General features: G+C 49.3%; 1 protein-coding gene across 2 annotated transcripts in view; it reads left to right on the top strand.

The window, feature by feature from the left end:
• The window catches only part of LMTK2 (lemur tyrosine kinase 2), a 79,897-nt gene that overhangs the window by 54,588 nt on the left and 7,186 nt on the right, over nucleotides 1-18,123 (top strand). For both annotated transcript variants that reach the window (XM_027042238.2, XM_027042237.2), the window contains exons 8-11: nucleotides 4,590-4,674; nucleotides 5,942-6,063; nucleotides 11,237-11,386; nucleotides 13,342-16,324. In XM_027042238.2, the coding sequence (XP_026898039.1) occupies nucleotides 4,590-4,674; nucleotides 5,942-6,063; nucleotides 11,237-11,386; nucleotides 13,342-16,324 (3,340 nt within the window). The remainder of the gene's footprint in view (nucleotides 1-4,589; nucleotides 4,675-5,941; nucleotides 6,064-11,236; nucleotides 11,387-13,341; nucleotides 16,325-18,123) is intronic.

Raw genomic sequence — 18,123 nt, 5'->3', positions numbered from 1 at the left:
CCATTTTTTTCTAGATGGTCCTGGGCCTTTTGGGAAAGTCAGTGTTCTGGGACCCGTGGTGTAGTGCTGTGTTCTTAAGCCCGCTGGTTTGTCATTTGCTAAAACGTGCACACCTGAAACACGCCGGCCTTCTCTGACCCTGATCTGATGTGGCCTTTTAGCCCCGGCTTGGATTCTGGGAGTTGTGTGATGGGGAGTACCGGCCCCACCGCAGGCCTACTGCGTTTTCACTCACCTTCTTCGTGATCCCGACGCACGCCGAGTGTGATGCGGTTGTGTCCGGAGGGCAGTTCGTTGGCAGCTTGGCCCCGCCCTGGTTTGGATGTCTTCAGGACAGGCCCAGGGGACTGCCTTATGTCAGAGTCCCCTCCTGCTTAAGGACTTTGAGGGGCGTCACCAGGGTGTTGAGGGCAGTCGCTGCACGCTGACCGTCTTGCTGGCTCTGGGGAGTGTCCTCTGTCAGCCCCTCGTTCTCCTCCAGGGCACCGCAGCTCAGGAGGTGGCCGCAGACAAGACTCAGAGGGGCCCTCGCGTGCTCTCTCCGCCTACCCCTCTTCTCCTTACACCTTGCCCTACAGGTCAGCCTCCCCGGCAGCCTCTGCTTCCGCCGTCCAAGGAGGCTGTTGCTCTCTGGGCTCTGCATCTGTGCCGTGGTTTGGGAAGGACCCTCCACGGAAAGCTGGAGCGCATGTGGAGCTCACCTCTGGTATTTGGTTTCTCTTCAGGGTGGGAGCCCTGGGCTGTCCGCTGTGTGGGACCTGAAAACCGCTTCCTTATGTATTTTGTGCAGTCTGGTCATTGTTTCCGGTGAGGAGATGAGCCATAACCAGGGGTGGAGACCCCTAGCAGCCTGACCATCCACCTCAGTGTCAGCTGTGGCCCAGCCCTGCGGAGAGCGGAGAACTGAAGGCTTGGTGTGATCCCCGGGCCTCCAAGCCCAGGCCGTTGGTGGTGGACGGCATCCTGGCCAAACCTTTTCCTCAGGGCCCACCCAGCGTTTCACGGTGCAGGTGTTCTGTGTACACGCAGAGCCTGGCGGGTGCCTGGCATGCAGCGGGCGCTCACTAAATGCAGCGTGGTTCAGCTAGCAAGGACTTACCTAGTAAACAGGAGCAAAAGCGGTCAAGACCGTGTCCTGGGTGCCGTTTCAGAACCCGTTTGCTTTCGTCTTGTGCTCGCATCTTTCTGAGCCACATCTTGCAGTTTCTTCAGAACCACGGAATGATTATTTTAACACTTTCACGGCTGCCAGAGGCAGAGCGCTGCGAGCAAAGCAGGGGTTTGGGGCTCAAGTTGTTAATTCAGCGCTCGTCAGAAGATACGCGCCGACCTTTAATCCTTCCGACCCTGTCTCTTCTGTGAAGGGATCATCTTTTTCCTGAAGTGCTTTGTCAAGATGACTTAAGATAATGTACGTCACGCCCTAGAAGAATATTCAGTGCGAAGTTGCAGTAACTTTGCTTCCCGTCTGTTACTCTTTTTGTCAGGAGTTGGGCCGTCTCAGGAGAGTGTAGGTAACATAAATAGAGCCATTTTGAAAATGGCTCCGGCCCCGCCGAGCTGTTTCCAGTCGAGCAGTCCTTCTGGAGATGGGTTAACACTAGCTCTGGTGTGAGCTGAGAGCAAGCAGCGATGCTTCCTGGTGAACCCGGGTGGGGAACTCCTCAGATCTGTGGGTTCCCGCCTCCCGTGTCGGCCTGCTGCACTCACACAGCGGAGGCGACGGCCGTGGGGACCGAGCCAGACGGAGCCTGTCGGGGCGAGATCGTCTGGCACCCTCACCACCAGACCTGTTTTTCAACTTGAAGGAGAATATGCTGCATATGTTTGTATTCCCCGACCCAAAGCAGCCATTGACGTCAAGAATTACCTGTGCCGTTAAGTTACGCCTTTGTGTTTTTCTGGTCTTTTGCTTTGCGTACTGTTGGGCTTCAGAGAAGGTTTGTAGCAATTTTGCGTCAAATTGGAGACCTTTCGTATGTAGCTTTATTTTACCCCTGCGAAAGCTTGTGAGTGTGCGTCCCTGTTTGTTCCTGCGGAAACTGAGGCTCTGATGTGTTAAGTGACCTGCCCCGGGTCGCCTTTGTCTGCCGCTTTTCCCCCTGGGCCGTGTGTGGCTCTGGGTCTGTGTGGGGTGGAGGCAGGGGGCAGGTGTGCAAGCCCCCCCAGCCGCATCCCCGTTTTTGGCCTCATCGCTTCGGTTTCCAGGCGACCAGGAGCGTTTCCCTGAGAACACTGGCCGGGTCGTATTCGAGTGTTAGGATGCCTTTTACAGTGAGAGCCGTGGCCTTTCGCTTCTGTAACTTTTCGTCTTTTCCGTAGCCCTCGCGTCCAATGTGTGTCAGGACCTGCACTGAGCGGGCGTGAGGAGCAGGGAAGCGGAGCGGCCCAGGAGCCGCTTGGGCGGACGGCCCGGATGGACGGCCCGCGGGGAAGGCGCCGAGGCCTCTGCAGGTGCCCCTGCCAGCGTCAGGCGGCACGCGCGGGGCCCCGGTGGAATGAGGCTTTTAACTCCGGCCCGAGGAGGGGGACGTGGGGAAGGTTAAGAAGGATCTGTCAACGGAGACTGCGGAAATGCCTGTCAGGGGTGCTCGACACCGAACCTCTGCTGGCGGAACCCGCGGCCCTGTCCTGTTGCGGCTGCCGGTCCCGCGCACGGTGCTACCTGCCTGGAAGTGTGTCCGCTTCCCTGCTCTCAAATGGCGTATTGATTCTTCCTCCCTCCTGCCTCCTTCGTTCCAAACAAGGAGACTGATTTTCTTAAGATTGGAAGTTTTGGGGCACCTGGGTGGCTCAGTCGGTTGGATGCCCAGCTTCAGCTCAGGTCGTGATCTCTCGATCTTTGTGAGTTCAAGCCCCGTGTCAGGTTCTCTGCTGTCAGCTCATAGCCCACTTCAGACCCTCAGTCTCCCTCTCTCTGTCTCTCTCTCTCTCTCTCAAAAACAAACGAACATTGAAAAACAAAATGGGAAGTTTCTTGGAGCACCTGGTTAGCCCAGTCGGTTAAATGTCCACCTTTTGATTTTGGCTCAGGTCATGATCTCACAGTTCATGGGATCGAGCCCTGCGTCAGACTCTGTGCTGACAACACGGAGCCCACTTGGGATTCTCTATCTCCTCTCTCTCTCTGCCCCTCACCCACGTATGTGCACGCGCTCTCTCACCTTCAAAATAAATAAATACTAAAAAAAAAGATTGGGAGTTTCTCTGTTGCTCCCAGACACCACAGGCCCGAAAGCTTCTGAATGAACACTGAAAATTACCACTAGCAAACATAGCGTAGAGAAGAGTTGAACATAACCCGTCGGAGGTCTCAGTCCGCACCTGTTCATCGAGGACCAGCCGTACGCATGAAACAGCCCTCTGCTTGCTGGCCTGACGTGTTGTCGCTGGCAGTTACTGGTGGGGACGGCCTCTCGCTGGCTCTGCCACCCTAGTGGAGTTCCTTTGCTCCTAGGCCTGCTTCCTCATCTGTAAATAAGGAGCATGATAGCATCTGCCTCAAAGGTTCGTCGTGAAGAGTATATGTGTTAATACGTGGCTGGAGCTCAGAGAAGTGCCCGTGTAGAGTGAGTGCTTTGCAAATAACAGCCACTGATGTGTGCCTGAATCAGTGCTGCCGTCACCAGCCTCATTAGCGTCCTGTTCCCCACGTGGAAGCTTTGAAGAGTAAAATCTTTGAAGATAAGAATGGAATCACTATAGGATTGTCTTCTACGATCAGAGGAAGACAGACATGTGGAGTATTGGACCACAGAAAGCCAGCTTTTGATAACTTTATGATTTGAAACTAAATTCAGTATGCTTTTCTGTCTTGACTTAGTGGGCTTTTTAATTCCTATGCCGAATGATGATTAAAAAGATAAAAAAGATTAAAAGATGATTAAGGGCTTATACCAAAATCCGAAGTGTTGACTCTATTGTCTGTATGGAAAGTTCCTTCCGAAAAAGCAGTTTTTACTTTTCACTGGGTATGTTTTTGAGAATTAACATGTTCTTAAATAAACGATACAAACGAACTGTTTTAAGCAAGTCCTGAAAATGTGTTCTTTACCTACCTGTGGAGAGGTGAGGTTTGCAAGAAGTAATTTGGAAAGGGCCTCCTTAAAATGCTCACATGTCTTTGAGAAAAAAAAGTTAAAAAGCAAACATTATTAAAAATGTGCTTAGGTGCTTGAGGCTGTAACTTTATTCATCTATACTCCTAATAAACAGACTACCACTAGACTGTTACTCAAGTAATACAAGTTACTGTAAAAAACTATTCAGACAATTTAGTATTTTAGAATTCTTGGTCACTCTTAAAACATTGGGAAATGAGCCATTGATCTGGTATTGACACAGCACAAGGTAAAGACGTGGTCAGCGTTTAACCTTAGCAGTTGTTTGTAAAACCATCTGATCGTCACCAGGGACTTAAGTAACAAAGAACGTGACATATAATCCCTTTCCCGTTAAAAAAGAATCTAAAACGTTATGGAGCCAGGGAGCCCAGCACACCACTCTGCTTTGTAGCAAATCTGAGGTCACATTGTGCTGTTTGCGGGTTCCCGTTGTCCTCATGCTCACATCCCTCTTTCTGTTTTCAGTGATTTAGCCCTGCGGAATTGTTTCCTTACCTCGGATCTAAATGTGAAAGTGGGAGATTATGGGATAGGACTCAGCAGGTACAAGGTAAGCCAAGGTTTAAAGATTCTCTCCTGAAGCTGATTTGATTTCATAGTCCCGAGGTGGTCATATCACAAATGCCACCCTGTTCGTCAAAGGAGGGTAAGATCTTGGCTACGTTGCCTTTCTGGAGAGCGGTTTGTTCATTTTAATGGTACTGTTGGCTTCTGACGAGCAGTTGGTCGAGATGAGTGGCTCTGTGCTGAGGTTTTGTGACCACTTTCCAAAGGCTTTGGGTAAAAAGACTTTTACACTGTGTAATTGATGTAATTTGATGGTGCATAATAAATTTTAGCATGAACCAATGGGCAATAATTCATGACCACCTGTATCAAAAAATAATACCGTGCATGTCATATCAATATTTGTCCAGTAGAGTTTTGGCCCAAATTGAGTAAGCTTAGAAGTTTAGATTTTTAAACTCTGCCATAACTCTGTATCCCCAAAGAAGATAAGAGGTAGTTGAGGTTTTCACTTGTTTTTGTATAGCCCAACTGCATGAGGTAGTGTGACGTGGGGCAAAGAATGTGACTGTCCTGGCTCCACGCCAGCAGCAGTGACACGAGGTTCGTGTCTGTTCTGTCTTACGGGGTTCTTGTGAGGACCCCGGGGTCATATTTTCATAGTATTTTGTAACTGAAGTACATTATGCAAATGTAAGTTGGTTATTTGTCCACACGGTACCTCTAGTGTCTTGAGCCCTTGCTGTCTACCAGGCACCATGAAGTAATTGCGGGCATTATCTCATTTAATCCTCACCATAAAGGGAGGTGGGAATTGTATGATCCCCATTTAACAGGTAAAGAAAAAGGCTTATTAGCATATTTGTTGGCTGCCCAGGGTCAGCCAGCAGGTGAACGGTTGAGCCTGGACTTACAACCCAGTCTGTGTCATTCTCAAGTCTGTGCTTTTATTCAGTAACGTAGGCACTGCTGTCGTACTTGGGGCATGAGGCCCAGCATGTTTTAAAAGATGTTTTGCTCGGAGTCTGTGTTCTGTGCATCCGACGTGGCGTACCTTCCTTTTCCAGGAAGGAAGGTTCATGGCTGGGCGAGCGTTCATGGCTCAGAAAGCAGCTCATGGAGCCCAGGAGGCTTCAGAGAAAAACCTCACCCACCTCCTGCCCAGAAAATCTCTCTTGACGCCCACTTCTTTGTCTGATGTGTCTTTTGGGTTGAGTATTTGTTTTCTGAGAATGACCTGGTATTAAATCATTGACTTCGCTAAAAAACATAATAGAATTAAAAATTCTGTATGTTTTCTAATAAAACAGGAGGATTATATTGAAACAGATGATAAAAAAATTTTCCCTCTGCGATGGACTGCTCCAGAACTAGTAACCAGCTTTCAAGACAGACTACTAACTGCAGATCAAACGAAATATAGTAATATCTGGTACGTACTGATTTGCCATTCTGTTCGACTTTTGTGTAGCCAAGACTTAACTTCTTTCTCCTTGAGTGCTTAAGGAGAAATAGTTGAATAAGATGTAGGAACGTAGGAGTGCCCGACGGTGTGAAAAAGACAGTTTATTGACATCCTGGCAATTATCACAACTGTGATATCATTAACTTTTCTCTTACCCGTTCAACAGTAATAAGGTCCATAAATGTAGGAACCGGGTCTGTTTTCTGTGTCGACTGTTGGGCCTACAGTATGATAGACGTTTTAAATATTGACTGCAGTGAACGAAAAAACAGAAGTTTGGACCATTATGTAATACTGTGATTTGTAGGAGATCAGTTTAATGGAAGTTGAAAAAGAAATGCGTTTACGTCCTTGACTAACAATTTCTGTTACAGCTTTCTTAATTTGTGTACACATTTTTTTGTACTATTACCCTGCCTTTTCTGTTTTCTTTTCCTCTTCCTGCCTTCATCTGGATTGATTTTTTTTTTTAACTTCTTTTTCCTGTTAGTTTGGGAGCTGTATACTCTAGTCCTGTACTTTTATTAAAAGTTACCCTAGAAGTTATAACGTGTATTCCACTTACTGTAGTCTAATATATCAGTTCATGTCTTGGCCCTCTCTCTCTGAACATTGCAAGGCCCTCAGGATACTTTAACAGACTTTAACTTGGTTTGATTATACACCTGCCCCCCACACGCGTGTATGCACACGCACACACACAATACGTAATTGCTGGGGTTTTTTTTTTTTCTTTTACCCTCACAAGACATTGTTCTTCTTATTATTTTTTTGTTTTTTTGGTTTTTGGATTTTGGGGTTGTTTTTTTTTTTGTTTGTTTGGTTTTTTAGCGGTTTTTTGTTTAGGTTGATCCACGTAATCAAATCCCTTTGCTCTAAGTTCTCTTTTCTTTTCTTTTTTTCTTTCAAATCTCAGACATTCCATCTGGGATCATTCACCCTTTGTCTGAAGTACGTCCTTCAGAATTTCCCGTAGTGAGGGCCTGCTTGCTGGTAACAGACCCTCGGGTTTTTGTGCGTCTGAACATACCTTTATTTTGTCCTCGTTTTTGAAATATGTTTTTACTTGATGACAGTTACTTTCTCTCAGCATATTGAAGAGATCATTCTACTGTCTTCTGGCTTCCATTGTTGCTATTGAGAAGTCAGCTGTAAGTCTCCCTAAGCCCTTTGAAGGTAATGTGACTTCTGCTGTCTGGCTGCTGTTAAACTCTTCTCTCTGTCTTCTCTTTTTGTAGTTTCACTCTGATGTGTATGGGTGTGGATTTCTTATGTTTTTCTGCTTGGGATTTATTTGGCTTTTTCAAATCTGTAGTTTGATGGTGTTCTCAGCCCTTACCCTTCAAGTACTGCCTCTGCTCCATTTCTGTCCTTTGGGAAGTCTAATTAGACGTGTGTTTTTTGCCTTCCTGCTCGGCCTTCTGTCTCTTAATCTCTTCCTTTTTACACTCTGTCTCTCTGACTCTCTGTGCCACACTCTAGATAATTTTCGAGACCTGTGCTCCAGCCACTAATTCTGTCTCTCTTTAAAACTCTCTTCAAGTGTGTCTGTTCTTCTGTGAAATCTGTCTACTAGGTTCTATGGTTCAGCTATTGACTTTTCAGTTGGAGGAAGTCGACTGGATTTTTTAAAACCTGTCCCAGTGTTCTTAACAGTTGGGTTGTGATCTGTGTCAGGTGATTCCAGTATCTGAAGTCTTTGTGGATTTGATCTTGCTGGCTCTTGATGCTGCCTCGTTTCCTTGGGGTGAGGATCTCGGAAACCGAGAATCGAGGAGCATTCCTCCCGAGAGGATCTACACTTACTTATGTGTGTCGGATACCGGGGTTGTCCTGCCGTGTAAGGGGACTGTGCTTTACATATTCAGCTTGAGGGTTTTTTTGACCACTCAGGTGATGTGAATTTGGGCTGCAGATCCAATCAAGGGGCAGCTCTGTGGTTACAGCTTGTTAGGGGCCAACCCCCCCTTACACACACACACACACACACACACACACAGAGTCTCTCTCTCTCTCTCTCTCTCTCTCTCTCTCTCTCTCTCTCTCACACACACACACACACACACACACACGCAAACACTTACTCAGAGCCCCTCAGTGCCAAGTCAGCTTGCCTTTCAGGCTCCTGGAGGGGGTGGGAGCAGGCTTATTTTATTTATTTATTTATTTATTTTTAAATTTTTTTTTTTAACGTTTATTTATTTTTGAGACAGAGAGAGACAGAGCATGAATGGGGGAGGGTCAGAGAGAGGGAGACACAGAATCTGAAACAGGCTCCAGGCTCTGAGCTGTCAGCACAGAGCCTGATGCGGGGCTCGAACTCACAGACCGCGAGATCATGACCTGAGCCGAAGTCGGCCGCTTAACCAACTGAGCCACCCAGGCGCCCCAAGCTTATTTTTATGGTGAGGAGGTCTCTCTGTGATTCCCCTTACTTTGCACAGGCCCAGGGCTTTGGCCTGTTCACCACCCCCACCATCCCCATTGAGCTTTGTAAACCAAGACCCCAAAAGCCCAAGTTCTGTGATTCAGCAAATGCACCAGCTCAAAGGTGGTTCTATTGTTTTTGAAATGTTTGTTTATCTTTGAGAGAGACAGAGACAGAGCACGAGCAAGGGAGGAACAGAGAGAGAGGGAGACACAGAATCCGAAGCAGGCTCCAGGCTCTGAGCTGTCAGCACCGAGTCCAATGCAGGGCTCAAACTCACGAACCATGAGATCATGACCTGAGCCGAAGTCAGACACTTAACAGACTGAGCCACCCAAGTGCCCCTCTATTTTTTTTTCAAGTTTATTTATTTATTTTGGTGGGGGGAGGGACAGCGAGAGGGGGAGAGAATACCAAGTGCTGACAGCTTGGAGCCTGGCGTGTGGGGCTCAATCCCACAAACCATGAGATCATGACCTGAGCCAGAATTCAAGGGTCAGGCACTCAACTGACTGATCCACCCAGTGGCCCCTCAGAGGTGGTTTTAGTATTCTCCTTAGCTCTTCAAGTTCTAGGGTTTTTCCTGGTAATTCCATGCTATCTTATCTCATCTGTGATGCCTTTAAAAAGATAATTTTAATGTTTTGTCCAAATTTTTACTATTCCTAGCAGGGTGTTTAACCTGAGAGCTTAGCCTGTGCTCCTGGACACAGAGCCCACCCCTGGTTTCTGACACCGTGACAAGTCTAGCGGTAGGGCGGGCAGCATTGCCGACGTCAGCCTGCGGCAGGGGCCGCGCTGCCCTGTGCCAGGGGGGACGGGAGGGACCTCTCCCAGAGTTTTGCTGGAAGAGTGGGTAAGACCCCCAGGACATTTTTCTGCCCAGAAGGAGGAGGCCAGTGGTACTCGAGGAGGCAAGGGCCAGTTCAAGGTAAAGAATTCCGCAGCTAGGGGTGAGGGGCCGTGACTGACGGCGGCTGTCCTGCAGGAGACTGCACAGCATAGCACAGAGAGCCCCGGGGCAGGGACAGACCTTGATGAGGGGACACGGCTCTTCTCTGTGGCCTGTGTGAGGAGATGAGAAAGGGAGACCGGAGATGTTAGGGGTGGGGGGTGGGGAGTCGAGAAAGCCCATGCTTCATGCTTCCTGAACAACAGGGTCAGCCAGGGGCCGGCGAGGGCTTTGGTTTGGGAACGGGCCTTCTCGAGAGAGGGAGTTTTAGAGCAGGCGTTTGGAGACTTGCGACGGGTAGGGTCATGTGCCCAAGCTCACACCGGCTGAGGCAGCGAATTTCTTATTTTCCTCACTTAAATTGTAGACTCCCTAAAGTCATCGATAGCGTCTTAAACTTGTTTTGTATCCAGAACGACCCTCTGCCTCTGGCAGGTCTGTGCCGGCGAGAAGGTGTGTTTTCCTTCTTGAATTGAGTTGGGAGATTTGGGTCTATTTTGTTTCCTCTGACAGAAGTGATCTCTCAACTTAGATTCTGAATGTGCTTTCTTTCACTGATTTGTGAAGTTAACGTAAATTAACTCATAAGTTACGTTGTACTGTACAGTATCAGATAATAAACGTATTTATTTAATGCAGTTTATTATTCAAACAAACACCTGGAGGCCTCGATCCCAGGTCATGTAAACCATCCACACCCAAACCTGGATGGAGGTCAGAATCACTAGGGAACTTTTTTTTTTTTTTAAGTTTATTTTTTTATTTTGAGAGAAAGAGAAATCGTGAGTGGGGGAAAGGACAGAGAGAGAGGGAGAGAGAGAGAAAGAGAGAGGATCCCAAGCTGGCTCTGCACTGTCAGCGCCGAGCCCGATGTGGGGCTCGAACTGACGAACCACGAGATCGTGACCTGAGCCGAAGTCAGACGCTTAACTGCTTAACCGACCGAGCCACCCAGGCACCCCTTTAAATGCAGTTTCCTAGGCCACACCTACATTATCACGTGAGAGTCCTTGGGGTGGGGGGTTCCCAGATGACACAGATAGTCAGCCAGGCTTGGGAGCCATTGCAGTGGCCAGGAGATGCCACCTGCGACCCAGGTGGAGACGCAGAGACTGCTTAGAGGAGGTGGAGAGTAAGTGTCCCTCTGGCTGAGCCGCAGAGGCTGTGTCCGTGGCGACAGAGGACTTGGTGTGAGGGAGGGGGATGGGTCCCAGGAGGGGGCATTCCCTTCTGCCTGTGGTAACAGCCGTGGGCCTGGAGGCATGGAGAGGCTCTGGCAGGTGGCCTCTTCTGGCCCACGGGTAGCTGGCAGGATGACGGGAAGAAGCCCCTCCGAAACAGCAGCCAAACCCAACTGTTTACAACTGTCGCGAGCGGGATTTCTTTGTCTGCCTCAGGATGTTCCTCTTGTATCTCACCGTTCTACTGAACTCTTACATCGTTCTAAAGATGTGCCAAAAAATTTCTTGAGTTTCAAAGTGGACAGTTACACTAGCTGTTATCTATAATTATGCCCGTTCCTTGTTTAAGTTTTCCTTTCTGCGTTGGCCAAAGCTTCTAGAGTACTCTGTAGCAAATGTGAGGAGGCATACTTGACCTCATTGTATTGAAGCTGCCTTTTTTTAAAAATCACGTTAAAGAGCTATCTTTAATAACCTTTTCAGTACACACTTTATTCTTAAAGTCACTAATAAAAATGTGGGTGTTAAAAATTCGACATCTAAAGGGAGGAGGAAATGACTGTTTCCTTTTTTCCACAGGTCCCTAGGTGTGACACTTTGGGAGCTCTTTGATAATGCTGCTCAGCCTTATTCCAACCTCTCCAACTTAGATGTTCTCAATCAGGTCATTCGAGAGAGAGACACAAAACTCCCTAAGCCCCAGCTGGAGCAGCCTTATTCTGACAGATGGTGGGTAACTCTACTTTACTTTTTTGTTGTCTTCAGAAGATAAGGAAACCCTCTGTCTGGGGGTGTTAGTTGTATACTCCCCATTTTGATTGATTGATTATCTTAGAGGGGGTGGGGAGCACCAGTGGAGGAAGGGGCACAGGGGAGGGGAGGGACAGAGAATATGAATCTTAAGCAGGCTCTCATTGAGGAGCCTGACACAGGGCCGGATCCCATGACCTTGGGATCGTGACCTGAGCCAAAAGAAAGAGTCGGACTCTCAACCTACCGACCCACCCAGGCGCCCCAGTGTATTTATTCCCTGTTTTTAAACGATAAATGTTGTGAAAAGCCAAGATTTGTGTATCATTCACAACTGATTTTAATTTTTTTTTTTTTAATGATTTATTTATTTTTGAGAGAGACAGAGACAGAATGTGAGTGGGTTAGGGGCAGAGAGAGAGAGGGAGGCACAGAATCCGAAGCAGGCTCCAGGCTCCGAGCTGTTAGCACAGAGCCCGACGTGGGGCTTGAACTCACGAGCTGTGAGATCATGACCTGAGCCAAAGTCGGACGCTCAACCGACTGAGCCACCCAGGCGCCCCACAACTGATTTTAGAATTAACATATATTTTAAAAATGTAATGTTAGTTTTGGAAAAAGTGTACAACAGGCAGGAGTTTATGTATTCTGTGCAATAAGAAAAAATGTGAAGCCTGAACCAATTAGAAAAGTCAACATTAGGGAGTTTCCTATTGTGGAACTGTTTTAAAATGAAGCTATTTGTGGGCGCCTGGGTGGCTCAGTCAGTTGGTTGAGCGTCCAACTTCAGCTCAGGTCATGATCTCACACGTGAGTTTGAGCCCCACGTCAGGCTCTGTGCTGCCAGCTCAGAGCCTGGAGCCTGGTTTGGATTCTGTGTCTCCCTCTCTCTCTGCCTGTCCCCCGTTCATGCTCTGTCCCTCTCAAAAATAAATAAAGTTAAAAAAAAAAAAAATAAGGCTATTTTTGTAAGTGATACCTAATATGTGAGAAAAGAGCACAGGAAGGGTAATATTTAAGTTGGCGGCAGAAGCTAATTTGCATAGTGCATATTGACATTTGCGAAACAAATTTACTTCTTACGAGTCTTCAGACCAGTTCTTACTCCGTTTCCATTCAGGATCACGTTCGCCTCTTTCTAAGCCTCTGTCTACACCACTGCCTGCCCAGTAGGCACTGCCCGTGAAGCGAGGCAACCCCATGCACTGAGGCAATGCTCAGCTCCCACACCGCTCTGAACTGTCTCACCTGGAATAACTTGACACATACTGCCTACAGTTAACACTTTGAAGTTGCTTTGTCTTCCCTTTTGTTCGTGGCTATGTCGTGGGAGGTTGGCTCTATTCAGCCAACCCTTCGAAGACCCAGCTCCCCCTCGCTCTCTTCTTTGGACTTCATTTTCTACTGTTTCCCTCCGCGTTCAGCCCCTTTTATGATCTAAGGAGACCATGTGCTACGTAAGATTGTAGTGTTGCTTTTCAGTGGGGGGGAGGAGTTAGAGATTAGTCACTACCGCATTTGTCTCTGAGAATTCTTACAAAATAAAACGAGTCAATCTAAACAACGTAAGACAAGTGCATTCTTTACTACGTAGACTACCTGTGGCGATTTTTTAAAGAGGAGATCATGTTAAAACTGTTTCTAAATTCAGGGGATAAGTCACTGGGTAGACGCCAGAAGGAAAATGACAAACACTGATACTGGGACATGTCCCGGGAACACACAAAATTAGTAGGCCCAACGCTTATGTTTCTTCATTTCCTCTTGTGCCATAGTGTATTTCACCGTGAACCGAGATCCTTCATGTGGCTGACAGTGATTATAGCATAGACACTTTTGAGGTGCGCGTTGGCTTGGGAGTCCTCGTGAAGTCCTTTCTTGTTTTAAAGCAGTTTTACCATCATTCCATTAATGACCTCTGAATCGTTGCCCAGGTACGAAGTTTTGCAGTTCTGCTGGCTGTCCCCAGACAAGAGACCAGCGGCCGAGGACGTGCACAGGTTGCTCACCTACCTGCGGATGCAAAGCCAAAGGGACTCCGAAGTCGACTTTGAGCAGCAGTGGAATGCTCTTAAACCGAATACAAACAGCAGAGACACTTCAAGTAATGCGGCATTCCCAATCCTCGACCACTTCGCCAGGGACCGGCTGGGTCGTGAGGTGGAGGAAGTCCTCACCGTGACCGAGACCAGCCAGGGCCTGAGCTTTGAGTATGTCTGGGAGGCAGCCAAGCACGACCACTTTGACGAGCGCGGTCGGGGCCCCCCGGACGAAGCCTTGTCCTACACGAGCATCTTCTTTCCAGTTGAAGTTTTTGAGAGTTCACTTTCAGACCCCGGGCCGGGGAAACAAGATGACAGTGGCCAGGATGTGCCCCGTGGGGCCCCCGGAGTGGTCCCTGTGTTTGATGCCCACAACCTTTCTGTTGGAAGTGACTATTACATCCAGTTGGAAGAAAAAGGCGGCAGCAACTTGGAGCTTGATTACCCACCCGCACTGCTCACAACTGAAATGGATAACCCGGAAAGGATACACGAGGAGGCGCCCCAACTCCTGACACTCCGGAACCTTGAATTAGAGGAGTCCAGTACAGATGAGGATTTCTTTCAAAGCGGTGCAGACCCCAAAGATTCCAGCGTACCCGAGGACGTGCAGGTCCCCAGGGGCCCTGAGAGCCCTTTCAACAGTATATTTAGTGATCTTGACAAATCAGAGGATCTGCCCAGTCACCAAAAGATATTTGACTTGATGGAACTAAATGGAGTTCAAACCGACTTGAAGCCGACCGCTTTCGGTTCAAGTCCGGACGACTCCAGAGAGTCCGTTGTAACGTGCCACTCTGAGAAAGATAAGCCCCGTAAGCTTTTTGACGGCGAGCCTCTTTGCTTATCAGAAACCCTCATGCACCAAGATAATTTTGATCCACTGAACGTTCAAGAGCTGTCAGCAAACTTTTTGTTTCTTCAAGAGAAAAACCTACTAAAAGACTCACTGTGTGACAAAGAACATCTAAATGATCTTCAAACAGAACTTAAAAACGCTGGCTTCACCGAAACGATATTAGAAACTCCACATAGGAACTCTTTAGGTACTGAAGTGAAGTTTGCCGAGAACAAACCAGGCTTTCCTTTGCTGCAGGAAAGCCTCAGCGCCAAGGGTCAGGATGCAGGTGTCGTGTTCAAGGACAGCACTTTGAACACCTCATTACAGTCTTCCCCAGAAGCGCGGGTACCTCCTACCTCGCTGGAGACAGAAGGAACATCTCCCCGCTTACCTCCAGATACGTCCCCGAAGCAGGGAGAACCCACATGCTCGGATGTCCGTAGCCACGAAGACGGTCTCTGCCAAGAAACGAATCCGGACCCTGTGACCATCACGGTAGAAACTCCCGCAGCGGCTGCCAGAGCACACGGTGTTGGTGACCGGTCCCGGGACCTGACCCGCCAAAGCGAAGAGGCCTTGACACTGACCAAAAGTGACCCGGTTCTTACTGATGACATTTTTGCCGAGGAGGTGAGTATAGGAAGCAGCGTTCCAGAATTGAGACAGAACTTCCCAAATCAGCCGCTCTCAGAAGACCGACACGCTGACCGTGCGCTGGAGAAAAGCTCGGAAGGTGCGGACGCCCTGAGTGAGCTGCATTGTAAAGCGGCTGCCAAGGAGGGGGGCCTGGTGTCCGCCCTGTCCTCAGACTCGACCAGTCAAGACAGCCTCCTAGAAGACAGCTTGTCAGCACCCATTCCGACTTCGGAACAGTCCGTGGAGACCCCGGACTCTCTGGATTCGGTGGATGTCCGTGACGTTTTATTGGGATCCTTAGGCTCTCACACTCCTCAGAAACTCGTGCCCCCCGATAAGCCTGCAGACAGTGGCTACGAGACGGAGAACCTGGAGTCCCCTGAATGGACCCTGCACCCCGCCCCCGACGGCGCCTCGGCCGCGGAGGCGGCCACGGCAGGCGACGGCAGCCGTGGCACCCTGCCCCCCAACCCGGTCATCGTCATCTCAGACGCAGCCGACGGCCACAGGGGTACGGAAGTGGCCTCGCAGACTTTCGCGCCTGGCTCTCAGAGCTCGTACCGAGACTCCGCCTACTTCTCAGATAATGACTCTGAGCCTGACAAGAAGTCCGAGGGCGTCCCGGGACCCTCGGCCTCGGCCTTGGTGGTGGTAACGGACCAGCCGCTGCCTGAGCCGGTCGTGCCGGAGCAGAGTCCTGGCGCCAAGGACAGTTGCCTGGAAACCAGCCACGGCCAGCCAGACCGAAGCTGTCTCCCCGCTTCGCACAGTTCCGGTCACCCGGCGTCCAGAGACACTTCGGAACCGGCACCACCTGACGTTTCCAAACAGACGCCGCCTCCCGAAGACGAGGCCGGCAGTCCCTTGAGTTTGGGGAACTCCGAGCTGAGCAGCAGCGATGACTTCGAGGCACCAGAGGAGCGCCCCTGCACGCTCGCTTCCACCGGAACCAACACCAACGAGCTCCTTGCCTTTGCGAGTTCCACCCTGTGCCCCAGCAGCGCGGCGGACGTGACGGCGGAGAAGTCGTCGTGCGGCCACTCCGAGGGCCCCAAGCTGAAGGAGCCGGACGTCGAAGGGAAGTACCTGGGGAAACTTGGAGTGTCGGGCATGTTGGACCTCTCCGAGGACGGCATGGATGCCGACGAGGAGGATGAAAACAGCGACGACTCGGACGAAGACCTGCGGGCGTTTCACCTGCACAGCCTGAGCTCCGAGTCGGAGGACGAGACTGAGCACCCGGTGCCCGTGATCCTCAGCAACGAGGACGGGAGGCATCTGCGCAGCCTGTTGAAACCTGCGGCCTCTGTCGCCATCGACCAGCTGCCGGACGACTGGAAGAAAGAAAAGAAGGCGGTGACGTTTTTTGATGATGTCACAGTCTATCTGTTTGACCAGGTATCTGTTAACCTCCACACGTTGTCGTCTCGGGGAATTCCAGAACGTGTTAGGAAATCGAGTGCGCTTTGTTTTCCTGATGGCCGCTTTGAGGCCGCAGAGTGTGTTAGGATTCCCCAAAGATGGGAATTGGGGGTTGGTTACGGTTCCCAAGAATATGCAGAGGTGTAGGTGGGACAGGGAAGTCCTGTCGAGTTAAGGGAAGGAGACCCGGATGCCCTTTCTGGGTCTGCCGGCAGAGGCCTGCTGAAGTTGGCTGCGCTTTACACACCGCATTTCCGTAACCCAGCAGTTGGCAGTGGTGGTCAGCACGCAGGTGCAAGCCGGAACAGTCTGTGGCTCACAGGTAGCCCCGGAGTTGCCGGCCACCGGCGGTCCCTGTGGATCGGGACCAGGGAGCGGCAGCGGCAGAATCCGTGGCCCTCCAGGCCTCCCGTGCCTGCTGGGCCCTGCTCCACGAGCTCAGACTTCAGCCTCTTTTAAAATGGAGGGTGGAAGGTTTTCTTGTATCTGTCACTGATTTCTAGTCTGATTCTGTTATGGTCAGAGAGCGTGTCTGATATGGTTTCAGTTCCTTTAAACTTAAAAAGGTTTGTTTCGGAGCCAGGCTACGGTCTGTCTTGGTGAACGTTCCACGTGTACTTGAAAGAACGTGCCTGAATGTCCGTTGGATCTGGATGGTGGGCGGTGTTCAGTTCTTCTGCACTGGTGCTGAGGTACTGATTTTTCTGCGTGCTGGTAGTTCCGTCCGTGGCCGGATAGAAGAGAGAGAGGTGTTGAAGTCTCCGACTGCAGTTCTGGATTTGTCTCTCTCGGTTTGTTAGTCTGTGCTTCCTCTGTTTTGCGGCTCTGTTGTTAGCCGCATGCACGTTTAAGACCATTAGATCTTGTTGTTGAGATGACCTTTTACCGTGACAGAATGTCCTTTTTTATTCCCTTGTCTGATATTCATGTAACCGCTCCAGCTTTCTTTTGATCGGCATTTGCATGAGATCTCTTTCTTCAGCCTTCTCCTTTCAGTCTGCGTGTATCATTATGGTTGACGTTAGTTTCTTGTGAGTAGCAAATCAGTTTTTAAATCTCTTCTGAAAAATCCTGTCTTCTAATTGATGGTTTTAGGCCACTTACATTTAATAAAATTAGTCTTGTTTGGATTTTGGCATACCATTTTCTTCGTTTCTGTTTGTTTTTACTTGGTCGTTCTTCCCATCTTTGTGGTAATTTAGGTCTTTTTTAATATTACCTTTTAATTTATCATTGCATTTTTTTTTTACTACGTATCTTAGGTTTTGTCATGGTTTGGGGGATTAAAATATACATACTTGTCACGATCTACTTAGAATCAGTACTGTACCGTTTCCAGTGGAAAGCAGAAAACTTACTACTGCTGTCTGGTATATTATTCCACGCACTTACTCTGAAAGCCCCGTCAGACGGTGCTCTGCGTGATCAGTGTTTCCAGCAATCACACACGTTTTAAGAAACTCAGGAGGGGCACCTGGGTGGCTTGGTCGGTTAAGCGTCCGACTTCGGCTCAGGTCATGACCTCACGGTCCGTGAGTTCGAGCCCCGTGTCGGGCTCTGTGCTGACAGCTCAGACCCTGCAGCCTGCTTCGGATTCTGTGTCTCCCTCTCTCTCTCTGCCCCTCCCCTGTTCATGCTCTGTCTCTCTCTGTCTCAAAAATAAATAAATGTTAAAAAAATTAAAAAAAAAACAACAACAACTCAGGAGGTGACAAATTGGGTTCTGTTTATCCATGCGGGCTCTACTGTTTCTCTCTTTTCATTTTTGATGTTCC

Source organism: Acinonyx jubatus, chromosome E3 (assembly GCF_027475565.1).
Source record: "Acinonyx jubatus isolate Ajub_Pintada_27869175 chromosome E3, VMU_Ajub_asm_v1.0, whole genome shotgun sequence".
NCBI classification, from domain to species: domain Eukaryota; kingdom Metazoa; phylum Chordata; class Mammalia; order Carnivora; family Felidae; genus Acinonyx; species Acinonyx jubatus.
Note: the sequence above shows the minus strand (reverse complement) of the source record. Positions and strands in the feature narration are given on the sequence as shown.